General features: G+C 34.2%; 1 protein-coding gene and 1 long non-coding RNA gene across 4 annotated transcripts; one reads left to right on the top strand and one right to left on the bottom strand.

Moving 5' to 3' along the window:
- Positions 1-920: 920 nt before the first annotated feature.
- Positions 921-4,330, bottom strand: LOC121217376 (uncharacterized). 3 transcript variants are annotated; one of them, XR_005913480.1, is made up of 5 exons: positions 4,201-4,330; positions 3,131-3,330; positions 2,655-3,052; positions 2,383-2,576; positions 921-1,379 (listed from the first exon to the last, which is right to left on the bottom strand). It is a non-coding gene; the product is annotated as an uncharacterized lncRNA (long non-coding RNA). The 3 variants fall into 3 exon arrangements; XR_005913479.1 differs by lacking the exon at positions 921-1,379 and having other exon boundaries at positions 2,187-2,576; XR_005913478.1 differs by lacking the exon at positions 921-1,379 and having other exon boundaries at positions 2,187-3,052.
- Positions 2,362-4,575, top strand: LOC107904063 (polyvinylalcohol dehydrogenase). The gene is made up of 4 exons (XM_041092907.1): positions 2,362-2,503; positions 2,629-3,071; positions 3,146-3,749; positions 3,829-4,575. Exons 1-4 carry the CDS (start codon positions 2,408-2,410, stop codon positions 4,285-4,287), a joined length of 1,602 nt encoding a protein of 533 aa, XP_040948841.1. The 5' UTR covers positions 2,362-2,407; the 3' UTR covers positions 4,288-4,575.
- The last annotated feature ends 17,762 nt before the right edge of the window (positions 4,576-22,337 follow it).

The following is a 22,337-nucleotide window of genomic DNA, read 5'->3' as shown; positions in this document are numbered from 1 at the left end:
TTAAATTAATTCTATAATTAATTTAATTCAAGCGACAACCAAACACAATACCAACTATGTTTTATTCCGTTCATTTCAACTATAGGGTGTGACTTTGTAGGTTCTTGTAACGTTAGTAGTAATACTAGAACGATTCCAATGTTACAAACAATGAGTGGCACCTAGCAATGCATCATTGCTACCTAAGTCACAAGAAATCATGATTCGACATAACCTTTTTATAATTAACCTTTCATGTAATAATCCTTAAGTCCTTTATCTTTGGATTGGACACAAGTCATGGAATAGTCACACTTGCATAGTCCATTCCATGTTCCTTGATATCTTAAGTAGACTATGATATACAAATAAGTATGACATCTCATATTAGCTTATTTGAGCATGACCATGCATTTCTAGTCTCACTCAATCAAGTGGCCTAAGATATTACTCCAATTATGTAGGAGGGACTTATCCTATATCGATCAACCATATCCCTCTACACAGATCGTGGTATATCCAACATCAGCCTTTATAGAACAACCAGTTACAGTGTACGTTTGACTGTATCAAAATATACAACTCACGATGTTGGGATTATGATGATCTCAAGTCTGAGGATCATATACATATTAATCACTATGAGTAATTTTGTGACAATTACATAATAATCCAAGAAACATACTCATAACGGGTCAGTCCAATATGTTGTTCTCTAACACACATATTCATGCATTGATTTTGACATTCCTTATCAATAACAACTCTTTATCATCAATCAACTACATGTTAGTCTTAATGCATTATTGTTGTCCTATCCAACAATAATAATTGACTAAGGACCTTTTAAGAATAATCATATTACTCTCAGGACATTATTATAAAACAGTTTATTTATACACACAGAAAATAAACTGAAATAATAATGGTAATGCCTTATATTAAAAAACATGATAAATCAAGTATGTTATTACAACCATCTCATGATTGATCTTTGGGCATACTCTAACAGTACGACCCTTAAGGTGTATTCAACACATCAGAAAAATCGTACGCCGGGTTGAAGCTTTGGTCGGGTAAGGTAGAGTACACAGAATACAGGGGTGTCGATCCAAACATATCAACCATCATTGATGATTGCGGTTGCTGGTAATTTGAACTGCAATCGGCCATATCCGGGTGATATGCATAGCTTTAGGAACTCTCCCCAAACGTGTCAACCCACAACTCCAGGTGGAAAGAAGTAGTCACCGATGAAGTGTGTGGGCTCGGAGGTTAGGGCTTCGAGTTGGACTCCGCCACAGGTTGGGAAGCACTAGATAGCTGACCTCAGTGGTGGTGTCGTTCAGCCGTAGGTTTAGCCCCTCATTTATACCTGTGATTCGGTACTACCAAGACCCCTGTTTTTACTTGAAACCATCACCACATATGAAATTAAGGAATCAAATCTACACTCGCGAAAAAGACCATTAAATTTTTCAATGTCCGAGCTCCACCAGATCACCATTAAATAAAACACACATTCAAATTATAAAATTTTCTAAATAAACAGAAACAAAAAAAAAACTAGTCTTGAACTCCTCATTTTCTCAACACTAAAATTTTTTCTCTTCTCTCCCTTACAACTAATCAACAAACTTTCTCCTTCACATTTATCCTTCAACATAATAAAATAAAATAAAATCCTTCACCTTATCTTTCATCGGGGCCATGGGTATATATAGCCTTATGGTGCCACTAATGTAAACGTCACCAACCAAAAAAAAAAAACATTTCCCTCATTTGACAAAAGGTGGTCACATCATTATCTATGGCACCACCAAGATGGTTACGCCATTCTCTATAGTGCCACCTCAAAAAAAAATTTGTTGGATTCCCAAACACGGGTGACACCACATGCTATGGCACTACTAACAAATTGGTGAAGCCAATGCCTTTGGCGCCACCTATTAAAAAATGTTTTTTTTCGTATCCTCCCCTTAGAATATATATTTTTAAGACATGTACAAATACTAGTGACACCAAAAGCATTAGCGTGACCCAAGGAAATATTTTTTTATGCCCTATAGCCAATTATTGGGTGAAAGTGATAGGTGACACCTATGTTTACGGTTCAAAATAGGTCATTTACGTACATAATTTTTAAAGTGAGTCATATTCGTAAATAATCAAAAATTTTGAATCATTTTTATAAAAAAGCCTAAAAGTAAACCAACAACAATTTTTTACCACTGTGTAACTGTTTACCAGCTAAGCAGCTGGAATTCAGTCACTTTAACGCTTATAATGACTGCTTCTGTCTGGTATGGTTCACGTTTATACATGATACTCGTCTTTATTGAACAAAGGAAATAAATAAACTAAAGACCCTTTCAATTTGATAAAAGGAAGCAGGTGACATACTTTAACATTCAATAGTTTCCTTGCCATGCCCCGTACCCAGACTCCCCCCAGTAATGGCTTCGGAGTCATTCTTCTCGTGGCTATGTGTTCTTTTGCAACCATGGATTGTGCAGATGCTGCTGTAAGTTTCATCATTTTTCTCAAGCTCCATTTTTGTATCATCATCTTTATTCATTATCTCATAAATTTCGGCCCTGAAACAAAGTGTTTAATTAGTAACATAAAGTTCTGCCATATGATTCTCAGTGGATAAATCATGGAGGTGACTTAACTAACAGAAGGTATGCTGCTGGAGAAATACTTCTCAACCCGCTAACTGTCAGGAACTTAGCATTAAGATGGTCATTCTTTGCTGGCAAAGACATATCAGCAACTCCAGCTGTTGCAAATGGAGTAGTCTACTTCCCATCATGGAATGGATATTTGTATGCAGTGAATGCATTCAACGGTGCTCTAATATGGAGACAGAATCTCAGCGAGTTAACTGGACAATCTGGCACTGGAGTTGTTGTAAATGTTACGGTCTCGAGATCGACCCCGACAGTTGATGGGGACCTGTTGATTGTAGGGATATATGGACCAGCGATAGTGATTGCTGTTGCACGATCAAATGGGAGACTTGTTTGGTCTACTACACTAGATCCCCGTCCCAGGGTTCTGATCACAGGATCTGGAACAGTTTACATGGGGTTAGTCGCCTTTAGATCTGTGTTTCCAGTATTTCTTGTTTGCTAATGATTTTATTTACCTGATTTGCTTGCAGGGCCTACTATGTAGGAGTTTCATCTCTAGAGGAAGGATTACCACCAGAGCAATGCTGCACTTTCAGAGGCAGCGTTGTAAAGCTAGCCCTACGAACTGGGGCAATGTTATGGAAAACCTATATGCTTCCCGATAATGGAGGCAGGTTGGGAGGATATGCGGGAGCAGCTGTATGGGGAAGCAGCCCTGCAATCGATACAAATAGGAGATTAGTTTATGTGGCCACTGGGAACCTCTACACAGCTCCTGCTGAAGTTTTGAAATGTCAAGAGGAGCAAAACAATCAGACAGCTAAACCAAGTCATCCTGATCAATGCTTAGGCCCTGATACAAACTACAACTCGATTGTAGCACTGGATATCGATTCTGGAAGGATCAGATGGTCCAGGCAATTGGGGGGCTATGACATTTTTTATTTCGCTTGTTTAGCTCCAAACAACACTGACTGCCCTCCGGGTCCTAATTTAGATGCAGACTTTGGAGAAGCTCCAATGCTCCTCACTATAAGGTCTAATGGAACATCTCGTGATGTTGCAGTTGCAGTGCAGAAGAGTGGCTTTGCCTGGGCTTTAGATCGTGACAATGGTGATATAGTCTGGCTTAATGTAAGCATGAACAAAAAGAGATTCTAGTCATATGACACATTGGATTTTTTTTTGTTAACTTAAAATTTGAGTTTCTCAGCTGGCAGGACCGGGTGGGAAGGAAGGAGGAGGACTATGGGGTGCAGCCGCAGATGGGAGAAGAGTTTACACCAACATAGCAAACAGCGACCGCAAAAGCTTCGCGCTCACACCTTCTAACCAAACAACAACAGCAGGAGCATGGGTAGCTTTAGATGCCAACACAGGAGAAATAATATGGTCCACAGCAAACCCAAGCAATGACACTGCCCAAGCACCTGTTATGGTGGCAAACAATGTCCTTTTCACAGGTTCCGTAGCTTCTAACGGACCCATATATGCCATCGACACCAACACAGGGAACATACTATGGACATATAACACTGGTGCTACAGTGTACGGTGGAATATCAGCTAGCTATGGGTGTATTTACCTGGGAAATGGGTATACAGTCGGTCTGGCAAAGTTTCACCCTACTTGGACTCCAGGAACTTCACTTTATGCATTTTGCATTGTCTAGGCTAGGCTATGCCAAGCTAAGCTGTGACTGACCTTGGCAAAGCTTGCCACTAAGAAAGAACTAAGCAGAACCAACAGAAAACAAACAATTAGTTCAACCTTAAAAAATCATATTCATTCAAACTCATTAACAACGTCAAGTATAGAGTAACTGCAATAGTAATAATACTAGTAATAAGCTTTGCCTTTGATAGCAAGTACCAAAGGCAAGTGAGGACAAAGTGCTTTCGAAACTTGGCACTCCAATTCCACATCCTGATCTTTAAATTTCAAGCTCACATTCAATAAAGTACTACACCCTCTTCCTTCAATAATTTAGTGCATGTTAAACCCTAAAACATCAACTTACCGTAACCAAACATCCATATTTATGATAGTGAAAGGGAACACTCCATTTAGCAGATCAAGAACACTGTATTCTTCATGGTATTAAATGGAAAGAGATTATCATGTTTGAACTTCGATACTGAAAGGGTGAAAAAGCGGGAGCTAAAATTATGCATACAACAACAACAACAAAGTAGAAAGGATGAAAAATTAAAGCCCCACCTTGGAAGGAATATTCATATAGCAAAAACGATAAGCAAAGATCTTAAACATCATGCAACAAGAACTAAAAATGTTGATATGTTAACAAAGTATTAAGGAAGTCAGACTAGTTTGGCGGCACAAGAATGAAATTTTAGGAGCACTAAAACTATCCTATAGGCCAAACATCATGCAATCTCCGTAAGCACAGAACTAAAAAATAGCAGTATCGGAAAGAAAAAATTAGAAAAAAGACTATACCTTCAGAACAAATGCATTATTTGATAAATTCTTCAGCCGAGAAGATATGCTCGCTCAGCAAGAAACCAAGCTTTTAGAACCCTGCTGAAATCTATAACAACTAACTTAGAAGCATGATATTTTGCAGTTAGCTACTTAGAAAGCCATATAATGAAACAAAAAGGACGTATATTTTTATTTTATATAAAACCCTGAACTAAAATAATCACTTATTACAAATGCATGGATACTATCATGCTATATTCAGTGTCCATATTAATACTGATATAATCATAAATATGCCTTTATTCTCAAAGGCACTTTCACATAAACATAAAACATAGCTAGAACATAAAACAACCAGTATTTACGATTTGTTTTTCCTTTAGAAAAGCAAGAAAAGACAAGCCACATAACACACAGGTCTGTATAAGAAGATTACCAGTAGCAGTCTTAGATGTTTTTCCTGAACTATAATGACAATATCTGCACGCCTGACCTTTTTGACCACGAGCTAGTATTGGGAACTTAACAATTCCCCATGTACAGCATAAAGTAGCAATAGCCTTTGTTCTAACCAAGTGACCACAAATAAGTGCTGCCTTGTAATGCCCTTGAGGGATCCAAATGCCCTGTGAGCCTTCCAACATATAAAATGGCATCAATAAAAGTACAATACTTTAGGGAGGATAATAATCCTAATCTAAGATCATGCAAACATTTGAAAGCAGATTCTGTGATTTTATTACACTTTTTGTAAACCCATTCTTACTGAATTTGATTTAGAAGTTTACGTGTAATACAAATCAGCAGGTAGTCGGATATTTTCAAACTGAAAGATCTAAACAAGAAGATACTGATAGGAAAGTAGAAGCCATAAACTAGTTTAATGTGTAGCAGACCACTCAAGTTATTGTAAGATACGGTCGTAAAGAGTTTTGTGCTCACTATCGATAAGTGGTTGGAAGAAGTCGCAGTGAACTTTTTCCCCAAGTATTTAGATTTAGTTCGGATCTTAGATTTATCACTGTTGAGAGGATTTTACTCAAATACCATCTGATCCAAATTAAGGTTAAACTCAAAAAGTGTAAAACGGATGAAGACACATGTAGTTATACCAAAAAGGTTTTGTGCTGACTTGCTTGTATTAATTTCTTCAATGGCAATTGCTTATACTAGCTTCTTCAAAAGAAAGAGCCTAAATCTAATATACACAGTGTCGAAACCATTTTTTTGAAAACAAAAAATTTTAGGTTGCTGACTTTAAAAAATGAAAATTAGGAGTCGCCACAAATCTTTTATTAAGGTGTGATTGGGTCACCTAAAACGACTTTGGTCTACGAATTTTAGAAAAACGGGTTCGGAAGTCGGTTACGTATGAGGAAGGATTAGCACCCTCATTACGCCCAAAAATTGGTACTTAGTTAATTAATTAATGTCTTAAGGTCGAAAATTTTAAAAATATAATCTTTAAAAACTTAAAACGTTGCATATTAAGACCCTTTTCAATTCAGAGAAGCAAAAATGCCACACCCAATATGTTAGGGCACAACATTCTAATTTCCCCCAAAATGAATTAGGTCAGAATATTTATACAATAAAACTTTAAAAGAACATCCACTCATCCAAGATTTAAGAAATCACACCCAATACGTTAGGGCACGATCCCTTTAGAATCCCAAACTCGGAATATTTCCTTTACTTTAAAAGAACATCCACTTATCCAAGATTTAAGAAATCACACCCAATACGTTAGGGCACAATTCCTTTAGAATCTCAAACTCGGAATATTTCCTTCATGATTTTTTAAAAAAAATCTTCATTTCGAGAAATCAATGCGTCACATCCAATACGTTAGGACACAACGTGTTGAATTCCCAATAATGAGTTTTTATTTTTTTGATTGAAGAGAAATGCTCGATTGTCGGATTTAACGAAGAAAATCGGAACCCAATACGTTAGGGCTCAATTCCCTTGAAAATCCTAAATACGAACATTATCTCAATTTTAAAAAATTTCTATCTTTAAATTTGAGTAAAAAAATGATGTAACGTGATTTTATACATACAAATGCTATAATAATAATAACAATAATAAATACATCATCGACATAAAAATAATATAAGCAAATGAATAAACGAAATAATAAAAAAAGGTAATCCATGACATGCAAAATATTAAATGTAAACACAATTATACAATGGATGGAATAGCAAACAAATAAATAAGGATCAAAAGACGTATAATATACACATGAAAATTATGAAGATTAAAAATATACATATAATTTACAAATAAAATTTTGGGTTATAGAATTTATATATAAATACAATACATAATATACTTATGCAAATAAAGAAAAAAATATAATTATACGCACATATATAAAATAATAAAAAATAGGTATATTTTAAAAAAGAAAAAGTGAGTATTTAATCATTAAAAAAAACGTAAATATATACATATAAATATGAAAATATTCATTAAAAAATATAGGAAAATATTCGTTTTAAAAAAAATATATACATGTACATATAAAAGGAATATACATGGATAAAAAAATTAAATAATGAGTACATTATCAAAATTAATTTTTTAAAAAATAAATATACATATATATACATATATAAATGTGAGAAAAATATAAGTTAAAAATATGTGCATAAAATATACATGTATAGATTTTAAAAAAAATAAAAATAAAAAAATGATTACGTTATTAATTAATAAAATAAATTAAAAGAACAAAAAAAGAAAAGAAAAGAAAAACTAAATTGAATTGCAATAAAAAAACTGGGGTAAATCCGCAAATAAATAACAGTAAAATGATTAATTTGAACGCGCGAATTACATAGAGGGGCTGGAAGGGAAATTTTCTCTTCTCCTCTAAAACGACGCCGTTCAACTTAGACCCAATTGAAATAAAAATAAATAAAAGGGTAAATTAAGAAAAATAAAAAAAAACTTAATTACAAAAACATTAAAAGGCGGAGGGGCTAAATAAAATAAATAAAATTCGCAGTGGTATCACATTCTCCCCTTTTTTAAAATCATAAATAAGTAAAAAAGATAATCGAAAGAAAAAAATAGTAAGCCACCTTTAAAAAAACTGCCAATCGTTCTCTTTTTTATTCCTCTTCCCCTTTTCTCTTTTTTTTTTCAATGAAAGGAGAGGCCTCTATTTATAGTTGAGCCTCCCCAAATCCAACGGTACAGATCAGTTACATCAACGGCTGAGATTAAAAGGTATCTACAAATTAAATCTCTAAGATTACAAAATCATATATTCTAAGATTGCATATCATATCTAAGATTATATATCATATCTAAGATTGCATATCCTCAAAAATTATATTTCCATATGTGAGCCCGGCTAAAATTGAGTATTACACACAGAAATAGTAATGAAAGTATGAAATAACCATAAAATACAGAGCCAGCTGTCATTTGTACAACTTGACTTACACAAGCTTTTGAACCAAGAACTGATCGAATAATTTTACCAAAAAATAAAATAAGGGTCTAGATCATATCATGAAAGAATGAAGGACCAAATATATCTCATTCAATCTCTCACATAAATTTACCTTCAATTCAAATATGACCAATCATCAACAACAAACACAAGGCATGATGTAGAGTGAGAAAGGTCCAACATTACCACCCAATGGCAACTCAAACAAAAACAGCAGGATTCTTTGGAAGGGTATACCTACCTAATTGCGAAATTCTGCATATGGTAATCCAACAAAAACTAGAATATGCAGCATTGCCAATCTTCATCGTATGAAGATAACCAGTACTTTCTTACCAGCTTCTGTCTTCCTTCTGAGAGACTGGATTTTGAAGATTTCTTCCCAAGAAGCGACGTCTTTAACTAGTAATTAAAATCCCAAGTTTCTAAATCAGGAAATCTGCGACAGTCCCCATTTTGTTGGTTTTTTTTTTTTTTTGAGCAAAAACCTCCGGTAATTATTACACAAGTTCCAGCATAACGTATAATTTAGAAAAGCAACCGATGTAATATCTTAGTAGAGCTTGCCATTGATGGTAGTTAAAATTTTACAACACTACATAATTTAAAAAAAACACACACACAAAAGTGATATCCAACAGGTTAGCTACTGATAATGTGAAACCAGGATAAACAAAATACTAGAAGCAAACAATGTTTAGAAATTTTACCAGCATTTGCAGATTTCCTTCACAGACTCTTTGTTGAAGTTTTTGATTGAGTTAGTTGAATACCATTACCAACCCAAAAATAAACACTTTCTTCTTCTTCTTTTTCTTTTTTCTTTTTTTTTTTCTGATTTAGTTTTTCTATTAATTTTTTATAATCGTTTTTATTGGTTTTTTTTTCTGATTTAATTTTTTATTCATTTTTTAAAAAAATTATTAGTTAAATAATTTTATTTTTATATTAATTTAATTTAGAAAAATTAGAAATAATAATAAATTTAGACTCAACCTTTAAATTTTTTTTTGTCAATTTGATCATTATTTGTTTTTAAGCTAAATTTGACTTTCGATTTATTAAAAAGAGTTAAAAAAATTTTAAACCAAAATGTTGATTAAAATATTAATTTTATAACCCCTCATATCCGGCCTAGATGTTAAGATCAAGTCTGGAGAGCTACATCAAATAATTTCAGAAAAATCCAACCTTTAACCATTCAAAGTTTAACAGTTGAAAATCATTTAAGTAGTTAAACCAAACAAGAAAATCCAAACTTAGAACCAGTCATCTGAAATAAAAACCCACGATAATATAAGTCTAGATAAAACAATAGATAATTAGAAGAGAGATGACCGAGCTCCTGCCGCGCCGACCTGCGTAAGCTTGTATGTTACCTGTAGACCAACAAACAGACTAAATGAGTTTACAACTCCGTGTGTAGCTTACATTTACGATTAATCAATAACGTAACAGATGTGATTTTGATTTTCATTAACCAGTCAATTCTCGAAATCAAATACAGAAATAGAAACAGAAGACATCAGATACAATTGCAGAACATTTCAGATTCAGATGCAGAGTCCTACCCCAACTGCTATACACCATCTCCATCCATCCCTACACACCACATAGTGACTGTGTGTCACGTTATAAAACAATTGCAGCCTATTTGTCAGATCAGAATGCAATAAATCACCAAAGTCAGATATATGTTTGTGGCTTAGCCACCAAATTCGACAGTTTATTAAACTGCCTACACTTCTTCCTTTTCACAATCTCAACCCAATGCAGATACATATTTAACAAATATCATATATACGTATATAGTAGCACAAATTCAGATCATGCTTATGTTATGCTATCACACTTACTTATAAAATTTCATATCAAGTATTTATATGAAATAACAGATTATTCAGTAACAGATTGTCAAATGACGGTTATATTGTCTAATTCAAATCATATGGACCCTACGTTGGCCGACATTCTATTTGAACGACGATTACAGCCCTAAGGAAAAATCCTAATTTTTGGCCCACACACTTGTGTGGATTCACACGGGCACGGCTTAGGTGGCTGGCCTGTGTGGTCTACACGGCCTAGCACACACCCGTGTGGCCTACCTCAATGTCGTACATGACCTATCACACGGCCTAACACACACCCATGTGGCTCAAAACAATGAGTTACACGGTCTAGCACAAGGCGTAGCACACACCTGCGTGGCCTACCTCAATGTCGCACACGGCCTGTCACATGTCTTAACACACGCCCATGTGGCTCAAAACAGTAAGTTACACGGTCTAGCACACAACTCAACACATGCCCGTGTGACTCAAGACCCAAAATATATCTCACACGGCCTGGACACATGTCCGTGTCTTTGGTCTGTGTGTCTCTAATTCCAAAATAGTGAGTTACATGGCCTAAACACACCCATGTGTCCTTGGCCCGTGTGACTCTAATTTCAAAGTGACTCTAATTCCAAAATAGTGAGTTACACAGCCTGGACACACGCCCGTGTCCCTGGCCCATGTAACTCTAACTTTAAAACAGTGAGTTCAACAGCTATGGTTCCCGGCCTCTATTGTTCACAAGATTTCGGGTTTTCGTTAGACACCTGTTATGGATTTGATGTAGAAGCAGTACAGACAATTCCAAAACCTAAAACGACAATCAATTAACCAATTCAGACGAATTATCTGAATCAAAACGCTAATTAACCTCAAATATCCAAACTAGTCAAAGAACTTCAATAAAAACCCCAAGTCGAAATTAAAACTTACCCTCGCGCAACAACGCAATTACACAAATTCTACAACTCTGGAATAACGTTACTCCTGAGAACTTCTTCTAACAAGAACTTACACAAGTCAAAATTTCATTTCAGTGAAAAGACCAAAACCTTGACAATTGTCGAACTCAAGCAAAAAGAACAAAATATAAACACTTACTTAATCTGAGTGAACAATTGACGGCACAAACGAAACTTAGAGCAGAGAAATGAACAGATTCAACCACCATTGATATAACCAACGAAATGTGAAAAACAATTGAAGCGAAAGAGTAAAAAGGGAAAAGAAAAGAAAGGGAAAAAAATAAAAACAAATAAAGAAGAAGAAGACGTTTTGGGGAACGGTAAGTTTTGGGAAATTAAAAAAAATTGTTAATTTAAAATAAAATTAACTTTACATACAACATAAAAAAAATATTCCTTATTACCTACGCAGAGATTCAAACACAAATTAACACAAATTAATGTAGACATAAGCTTAATTCGAAAGTTCAAGAATAGTGGTTAAACCAAAATAAACAGTAAAAATTCAAGAAGGAAAACTCAAACCCCCAATCTGCAGTTAACCACAGATACAAATACTTAATTATAGCATAATTTAGCAATCAAACATTCAATTTTTTGGGGCATTACAAATTTTTGGTGATATTGGTATGGCAACTTACATGATAGTATATGTGTATTCCATGCTAACATGACATTATTTATTTTATAAATCACATCAACAATTAGTTTAAAAATTATAAAATATACCAAAATTTTCAAAATTAAAAAAATATTATAAATAGCTCATAAAAATTTTTAAAAAAGAGAGCATGAAATACACATGAATTGCCATGCATGCTACTATGTTAAAATTTTAACATTTTAATAATTTTTTTGTTCTAAATAACAATTAGACTCATTTTCGAATGGTCAAATTTTAAATGTTGATGGTTAAATGTTAAATTTTTTTTTTAAATATTGAGGACCAAATTTAGCTTAAAAAAAGAAAAGAAAGATCGAAATTGATAAAAATGTAAAAACTAAAAATTAAGCTTGCCATTATGCCTAAAAAAAATACTTGAAGTTTAAAAAATAAAGTATAAATGTTTATTTAGTACAAAAAGGTTTAAGGATATAAAAATTTAAATAAAAAAATCAATTAAATTTTTGTTGATGACAGGTGATGCGAGTCTCAAACCCAATTTCAAGTCCATGAATGTGATGGGCTTACATTACCTCAAGGTTCGATAATAAGGTCAAAGGTCAAGCAAATCAAACCAAAATTTGATAAAAAAGAAATATGTGAGAATGAACCTTTTCGAGGAAAGGGGAAAGATACATACACGAAATGGGTGAAATTTATTAAAGTTAATTCAACTAAGCTGCCAATTTTAAAGCTAAAAAGATTAGTCAACTTACGATGAATTTTTGGATGGGCTCCAGACATTCATGTGCTTAGATGTTTGCATAGCATTGGAAGAGTTATCTCTTAGCTTCGAAATGCACTTTGAATTATTCGATTTCAAGTTCGAGAGCTCAAGTTATAACCTTTTTAATGAAGACTGCACGGACAAAATTCTTGGACAGGATTATTACAAAAAATTATGAGTTTCGAGCTTTTTATTCGAGCTTAAATCATATTGGATTCAAGTTTCAAGCTTAATTTTATTATATACGAACCCAATATTATATTTATTAAGTTTTATTATTTTATTATTTATTTATTTCAAATTTTGGATAATTTTTAAGTATTTTGAGTTATTTAGGAGTTTTATGTCTATAAGAAAGTTACTACTTATTGTTTAGATTAACTAGAGTTTTAGTATACTTGAGAGTTTTATTTAGATGTACTTAGCTAGCCTATAAAAAGGTCTATTCATTGTACGAAAGCAATTCATTCATTATTCACTTTGAATTAATAAAATTTTATTTAAGTTTTCTTTTTAAAAATTTCTCTTGTGTTTTCTTTTAGAAAAAGTTTTAACAATCTTTTTAGATTGTGGGGATCATCTTTAAGCTTTTTTTTCCCAAGTTTTTTTTCTTGGAGGGAAAATTAGAACCATTTGAAAGGGGTTGTAGATTCTTCTTATTTTCAAGGCTCCTTAGGACTTTTACACGCCACTTTCCAACTTTTCCATATATCTTCTTTATTTTCTTCTTTATTTTGTTCTGTTCTTGTTTAATTGTTCTAACCTATAATTTATTTAATTGTTCTTTTTTCTATATTAATTATCTATTTTAATTACTTTCTTTAATTTGTAAATTCTTAGATCTGAATTGGATTTGTTTATGTTCAAGTTGTATTAAAATTCAAGTTCCTTTCTAATTGTCTAGAGCTTTAAGTCAAATCTACTACTTGGACAAACTTATGATTTTGTTTCGCTCTCATCTTTATCATTTGGTTACATAAAGATACTTAAAACCCCCAAGAAACTGGTACCAAATGATATGGAATAAGGTCCAATGATAAAGATGAGGTGTGTGGAAGATAATAGCAAGTTTGTTCACGTCGCAGATTTGATTTAAGGCTCTAGATAATCGAAAAGGAACTTGAATTTTGACACAATCTGAAACGCAAACAAATCTAAGTCAAATCTAATAATTTAAAAATTAAAGGAAGCAATTAAAATAGATAATTAAGATAGGAAAAAAAAGAACAATTGAATAAATTAAAGATTAACATAGTTAAACAAGAACATAACATAATAAAGAAGATAGATGGAAAGTAACATGTAAAAGTCCTAAGGAGCCTTGGAAACAAGAAGAATCTAACACCCCCTTCAAACGACTCTAATTTCTCCTACAAGAAAGAAAACTTGACAAAAAAAAAGCTTGAAAATGATCCCTACAATCTAAAAACATTGCTAAAACTCTTTTAAAAGAAAACTCAAGAAAAATTCTTAAAAAGAAAACCCAAAGAGAATTTTATTAATTCAAAGTGAATAATGAATGAATTGATTCCGTACAATGAATATGCCTTTATATAGGCTAGATGTACTGCTTTCAAGTATACTGAAATTCTAGTTAATCTAAACAACAAGTAGTTTTAAACTTAAAAATTATCCAAAATTTGAAATAAATAAATAATAAAACTTAGTGAAAACAACAAGGAAGATTAAATGTAGATAGTAAGTGCTCAAAGATTATAACAGGCAAGAAAATCCCTTGTCCTTTTGTTACAGGCCCATTTTGACCCGGGGCCCAAACCCTCTACCCATTTACAACCCAAATCCTAGCAGGCCCAAGACCCAACAGTCTTTTACAACAACAAACCCAAACAAAAAAAAATCAGGCCCAAACCCAATGAAAAAGCTAGGGTTTTAGAACCCTAACCCTAGGTTCGCCCACTTGCACCTGCCGCCGTCGCCCACCTGCTCTGCCACTACTGTAGCCACCAACTCCACCAACTCCTTGCAAAAATGGCAGTAAATGTAATAAAAAAAACTTGTAAATTAGGCTATAAAGGCCACAATTCCAATGTAAAAGGGGGGATTTTTCGAATAGAAAATGGGAGAAACTATTTCAAGAGGAAAAGAAAAGATTCAAAAAAAAAGAAATAAAAGTAACTTTCTTATTTTTATTTTGTTTTATTTATTTATTTATTTATTTCGAAATAACACTAAATAAAGAAAAATAGTCCTTTTACCTTTGTTCGCCATCATCGGAGTGTCTAGAGGTTGAGGATCTGCATCGGAGGAAAAAAAGGAATTTTTTTGGACTCTCTGTCGCCGCCCACGGCAGCGCTGACGCCGGCGACCGACGACCGGCGACCGGTGTGACAGCCGGTGCCCGGAGAGGGAGAGAGGATTTTGAGAGAATTTTTTTATTTTTTTTGAGAAGGAAAGGAAAGTGAAGATTTTAAATTTTTTTTTGACTTATATAGCTAGGCCAAACGGCGTCGTTTTGGCCGGTGCGCATAGGTCCCAAAACGGCGTCGTTTTAGCCTAACCCGATCCAACCAACACGACCCGCTAGCAGGATCCGCGTGTTTTTGTGGAAGGGTCTATTTGCGCATTCAGCCCTTCCTTTTTTTAATTATTTTGCAATAAGTTTCCTTTAATATTTTTAATTTGGCCCTGGAATTTCTTTCGGATTTCAATTCGATCCACCTTGAAGCTGTGTGTTTTGGAGGGACGGGATTATTGCCTATTTGGTCCCTCATTGTTATTCGCGCATTCAATGCGATCCTTCTCCTTTAATTTATTTGCGATTTGTCCCCAAATTTTGTTTTTTTAATTCAATTTAGCCCTCTGTTTGTATTTTGGTTATTTTATTATTAAAACTAATAAATTATTATTATTATTATTATTGTTGTTGTTGTTGTTGTTGTTGTTGTTGTTAGTGTTATTATCTTTTTGTTTCCATGTAGATTTACTTATGTAAATTTTAAATATATGTGTCTTATTATATTAGTATTATTATTGTATAATTACTTATATATATAGATATCTACACATATATATATTTTAAAAAACTTTAGGTTATTTTGTTATTCTATTAGTAACATTAATATTATTGTTGTCCTTATTTATACTTTCTTTTTCTTCAAATTTAGTTATATATATATACATATATACATATTTTTAATTTATATATGCACGTATACATGCTTATATATATATTTTTGTATATTTTCTAACTTGTTTACATATCTATATATATATGTATTTTTATAAGCATATATCTAAATACATACTTATATACATAATTTGTATACTTTATAATTTTAATATACATATATGTATTTTATATATTCTTTTTTATTTATTTTATTTCTTTTACGGTTTCGTTGTTTCACGCGATATTTATTTATTTTTTTATTTTTATCATGCCCATTTTATTTGAATAGTTTATCTGCTTATTATCTTGTGTGATTAATTTGTCTTTTAACTTATCTTCGTTGCTATTGCCCGTACTATTTATGCTTATATCGTCGTGTTCATTTTTGTTTTGTTACACATATTGACACCGCGTTTCATTTCTATGATTCTGTGTTAGATTAATTTTATTCAATGCATAAAGTATGATTTTTGAATAAGCGAAATCTCGTGTTTAGATTCAAGAAGGTCGTACCCTAACTTACTGGGTTTCGATTTTCACGATGAATCTAAATACACGAGTCTTTTTTTCGAAGCTAAGCTTTAAACGACTTCAAAAATTAAGAAAAGATCAAGTCCTAACTTACTGGGCCTGATCCCTTTTTTCTAAAATCTGAGATAACTAAATATCTTTTTAATAAGTAAATTTTTGACATTCATTCGCGCATCGGTAATTCAAGACATGGTGTCCTAACTTACTGGATATAATTCTCTTTCTCGATTAACATGAAATAGGCCCTTTTCCCGCAAATTTTCAACATTTCAATAAATGATCATATTTTAAATTTCCTTAAAGTTTTCAATCTTCGACACTAAGACATTAATTAATCAACTAGGTACCAATTTTGGGCGTTACGAGGGTGCTAATCCTTCCTCGTACGTAACCGACTCCCGAACCCATTTTTCTGAATTTCGAGGATCAAAATCATTGTTTTAATAAAATTAAATTGTTTATTAGAAACAACCACTTTACGATGTGACCCGATCACACTTCATCAAAAAGGATCGGTGGCGACGCCCATTTTCATTTTCAAAATCCAAGTCGACCCCGTCTTATCAAAAAATGGTGTCAACAGCTTGGCGACTCCGCTGGGGACCCAAAATAAGAGAGTCAAGCCACGAGTTGATTATTTCTTGTCTTTTTTTCGGAAATTGATAATATGGTTTAAATTTACGATCCTCTCATTGCATTTCATTTGTTTTGAGTTATAGTTTTCATCATGTTTTGTATTTTAAATTTTTATATCTCTACACATTGCATTGCATGACCGTTGGTCACACATTTTTAAGTGAGAGTGAGAAGCTACTCCTTTGTGAGGTTTTTACCTCCGTGCAGAATAGTGGATTGCTTTCGGGATACATCCGTACCTATGTCTTCGTGAGATTTTCATCTCCGTGCAGCCATAGGGAAATGTATTCCCCTGAACCGAACTCGGTCCGTATGAGCTTATAATGGGTGAGGATCGAGGAATCTGCTGGTTCGGGTACCTTTGCTTTAGAACCAAACCACATGTAGAAGACCTTAAGAGCCCACCCTAGGTAGAACCACTTCAAGCCCCTAGTGGTTACCCAAATAGGTACTTTATTTTTCTTGTACGCTTTTGCTTTGTACTAAGCTATTTCGTATTGTTTTGGTTATGATTGCATTGCATTTTCATCATTGAAAAGAGGTGTTGATTCAAATTTGATTGCTAAATAGAAAAGCTTGTTATGGAAAACGAATTTCTTGATAAAGTGGAATATAATGCGATTGCCCGAATATGGACCGATTAAACACAACGAGGGAAGGTTGAAAGTTCGTGGAGGAATATACGACTATACTTTGCTACCTGAGGATTCAAACCGGTAAAGATTATTCGAGAGCAGTCACGTCTCAAAGGAAACTAAAGAGCATTGAGGGGTGAGCAATGGGTCGTGGCTTGGAAGAGACAGAATTTGGAAAATTTGTAAGCTTTGATCCTAGCATCCGGATATAAAGGAAAATATCGATGTCTTCGCCAGGAATATGAGGGCAAAGCCGCATATGTAATCCGTTTTATGTAAAGAAATTTGTCTTCTTGAAAAGTTGTTCTAATGGAATTGAATTCAGAATCAATGCCTCTCTTTCTTTTTGCATTCATTCTATGCATTTGCGTTACATTACATCATATGCATTAGATTTTCACAAAATTACCCTAATTAGGTAAAATTATTTCAGTTGCCCTGGAAACCAACAAAAATCTGCCAACTAGATATCACTACAGTACTCGCCGCAGACTAAAGAATGGATCAGAGACTAGAAAGATTAGAGCAATTGCAAGAACAGATGCAAGAACAACTAGAAAATATCCAACACGACATGGAAGAATCCCAAAGAAATTTATTAAGTCGATTGACGCAGTTAATGGCTGGGGGTATGATAATGGGAAAAGCCCTACAGTCAATCTAGAAGATGATCATGAAGACCCTACCTATCCACCGGGTTTCACTCTGACTAATACCCAGGCACAACCGGAGGCATATCCACAAGGGGCACCCATTGGTATTAGACCCCAACAATATCAGGCCAGCACCTCGGCTCCGGTGAATTACCAAACAGGCTCAGGTTCTAATCTGGGGGACAATCCAACTAATCCTGTAGTTTCTAATTTAGATGAAATGGCAGAAATAGAAAAAGCAAGAGTGGAGCTGCCAAAACAGCTTGAGGATCGGTATAAGTGGTTAGAGGAAAAACTCCGAGCAATGGAAAATGCTGATTACCATCACGGGGTTGACGTTAGGGATCTGAGTTTGGTCCCAGATTTAATACTCCCGCCAAAATTTAAGACTCTAGAATTTGAAAAGTATAATGGGACTAGTTGTTCTGAAGCTCACATCACGATGTTCTGCCGAAGAATGATAGGATACGTTGATAACGATCAATTGTTAATTCATTGCTTCCAAGATAGTTTGATCGGGTCGGCTACCAAATGGTATAACCAGTTAAGCCGTGCCAATATCCACTCATGGAAGGACTTGGCACAGGCTTTTATGAAGCAATATGGCTACGTGACAGACATGCCACCTGACAGAATTACACTGCATAATATGGAAAAAAAGCAAAGTGAGCTTCAGGCAATACGGTCAAAGATGGAGGAAGGTAGCGACACAAGTCCAGCCACCTCTTTTGGAGAAAGAAACCATGATGCTTTTCATAAATACTCTAAAAGCCCCATTCATTAACCATATGTTGGGAAGCGCTACCATGAGCTTCTCAGATATAGTAATGTCTGGCGAGATGATCGAAAACGCAATAAGGAATGGGAAGATAGATATGGGCGAAAGCGTAAAAAGATCAACCCTAAAGAACAAAGAAAATGAAGTGAATAACTTAAGTCTGTATAATAAAGGGTATCCCAAACGGGTCACCGTAGGCCAACCAAGGGTTGTGACTACTTGTTATCAAGACCCTTCAAGACAAGAATCCAACTCGAGGCCAAACACAGAAAGACCCCAGTTCACTCCCATATTGATGACATATAGAGAGTTGTATCAGAAGCTATTTGATGCGCATGTGGTATCTCCGTTCTACTCAGAGCCCGTACAACCTTCGTACCCTAAATGGTACGACGTAAATACACAATGCGATTATCATGCTGGAATTACTGAGCATTCCATAGAAAATTGCGTTGCCTTTAAAAAAGTGGTTGAAACGTTTATTAGTATGAGGTTTGTCAAATTTGATGATTCCTCCAGTGCAGAAAATCTGCTATCCAATCATGATTGATAATGGAGTGAATGTGATGTATGAAGAAGTGTTGGGAAACGTTCACATCAATGTCATACATGAAAACAACTAAAAATGTACCTCATTAGATATTCGCCCTTATAAACTTGGGAGTGTTCTAAATAATTAGAATACAGAAGAGATCCTTGTAGTATTTAGAACTTACTTAGAGTAATATTTAGAACACACTCGTTACTTTTAGCCTAAAGGCAATAAAAACTCTTTTGTGGAATAGGCTCATGTCTGAACGTCATTATTTTAATGAAATGTATCTTTGCGATCATTTTTGAGCCAATATTCTTTCATTCTTTACAAATAATTATTTTTGATTCTTTGGATTTTCTTCCAAATCAATATTTCATTCATAATCATACTGTACAAATAATTATTCATAAATTCATACATTCTTTGTATATTCTCATGTACCTACAACAGGTCCCTAAATATCAACGACATGAGTGATGCTGCTACAGACTCAGAATCTCCTTTTGAGCAAGACATGTGTTTAGAGGGATCTCATGATTTTGAAGATGACATAGATTATAGCCTATTTCCAGACTTTTTGTGGATGGTAAAACAGGAAGAGAAACAAATTTTACCTCATGAAGAGACAATGGAGATTGTGACCTTGGAGGAAGGAAAAATAGTAAAAATTAGAACATGCATAATCGAAAAACGAAGCAAGACCTCATTGAGTTACTTCAAGAGTTTAAAGATATCTTCGCATGGTCATGCTCGGGTTAAGCACCGACATTGTAACCGAAACAACAACACGATATTAGAAGTTTAGAGGCTGTTCAAAATTAACACTATGTCGCCCTAAAATGAATAGAGCATTGGAGGTAAAAAAAACCTACCGAGGTAATGTCTTTTTCTCGGGCTTATCACAGTTTTTCCCATTGAAGACAAGATTCTTTCTCTTTGAGTTTTTTGTGGATCTGATCTTGATTGAAGAAGGACGTTCAAAGTTACCCGTCATGGTCAAATGTGCCAAAAGTAAATGATACGAGCTCACAAAAAGTTTGCCCTAGAGAATTCCATGAGAGGGACCTGGTATTGAAGAAGATCCTTCCCATACAAAAAGAACTTCATGCTAAACTGGAAAGGACCTTAGGTGGAAGGCCTTATCTGGAAAAGCTTCGATCTTGATCGGAAGGGATAACAAGGACATGCCTAATCCTATGAGTTCAGATTCAATAAAAAAATATTTAAAAAAGAAAAAAAAAGAAAAAAGAAGAAAAAAGAAGAAAGAAGAAAGAAAGGAAGAAAGGAAGAAAAAAGAGCATAAGAAAAAGAAAAAGAAGAGGCCGATGTGAAAACTCGCAAAGGGCGCCTTGAGACCAAAGGGGATTTGAGTTGAAAACCCAAAAAGGACGGCTCAAAATTTGGCCAGAATAGGATATAATGTGATCAGAGCAGCTTAAATTTTGATCAGATTGAGGCATGTGGTGATCTTGCTATACCTGAATCAACAGAAAAGGGTAGGCGACGTCTTGGGGTATCGACAAAGTACTGTAGATCTCCTAAACACAGTCAAACTTAGAAAGGTCTTCAGAAAGTTTGTACAGAGAAGTTCAAGCTGCAATATTTGGGGCATCTAACTTTTATACTATTTATATTGAATTTGATGTTCTTGGAATACTTTATTCTTTTTCGAGATGTGTTCCCAATCAATTCCTTTGTTATTCTTACTCTCTTTGATAATTTATCTATTTCGAATCATGCTGCCAAATTAATTCTATTTTATCCGTCGTTATGATATTTTGCAGGTATTGGAATAATGATTAATGGACTAATAATACTTTTACAAGGGAAGTTTTGCATATTACTCTAGAAGTTTCTAAATAATATAGGAACCTGAAACAGGACTATTGTTTGGAACACACTAAGTTTAAAGGTCGAAATGTATAAGGAGGAAAATTCTAAATTAAGACTATCCTTTCGGATTTTGTTGTCCAAACATGGATTGAACAATATAACAAAATTTCTTGTTCGTGACAAAACTTCAATGAACAAATAAGCAATGGTCACCGAGTAATAAGAAGAGGTTTTCTCAGAGAAGAAAATTTTGTAATTGTGCATAAACATTTGGTGTGACACCTTGGGAATGGTGTAAGAGACCAAGGAGATTCAAATCTTGTACCCTTGAATTGCAGTGGGAGAGGATTGGGAAAGAGATTTTATACTCAGTGGGAGGAAGATGGTTCAGATTTTATATCCCAGAATTACAGTGGATTGAACACAGAATTACAGTGGATTGGACCTTGAAGATTACAGTGGGGGCAATCTGGTTAAGTAAGATATGAGCATTACCAACCGGACAAGATAGTATCCTGACGTGTTGGCAATAAAGCCTTATTGAACAATGGGCAATAACAACTCAAGCATTGAGGGATCATTTTTCATGACATTTTGCATTTATGCACTCACATTTAATTAGGATATTTTGATTCATTCTTTATCATAACATCCTAATCATTAGTCATAATTAGGTCCATTATACAGGTCATGTTCTCTAGAGAACAGATCGATGAAGCCATTAGTCCTATCTCCCTAAGCAGTAGTAGAGTAGGTTGAAGATTGCAGATATTGTCTCTCTAAGCAGTAGTGGAGCAGATCAAAGACGGTGAATCTTATCTTCCCAAGATAGTGGAGAAGCAGATTTAAGCCATTAGTCCTATCTCCCTAAGCAGTAGTAGAG

The sequence above is a fragment of the Gossypium hirsutum genome, chromosome D05 (genome assembly GCF_007990345.1).
Source record: "Gossypium hirsutum isolate 1008001.06 chromosome D05, Gossypium_hirsutum_v2.1, whole genome shotgun sequence".
Lineage (NCBI taxonomy): Eukaryota > Viridiplantae > Streptophyta > Magnoliopsida > Malvales > Malvaceae > Gossypium > Gossypium hirsutum.
This window is presented reverse-complemented; position numbering and strand designations above follow the sequence as displayed.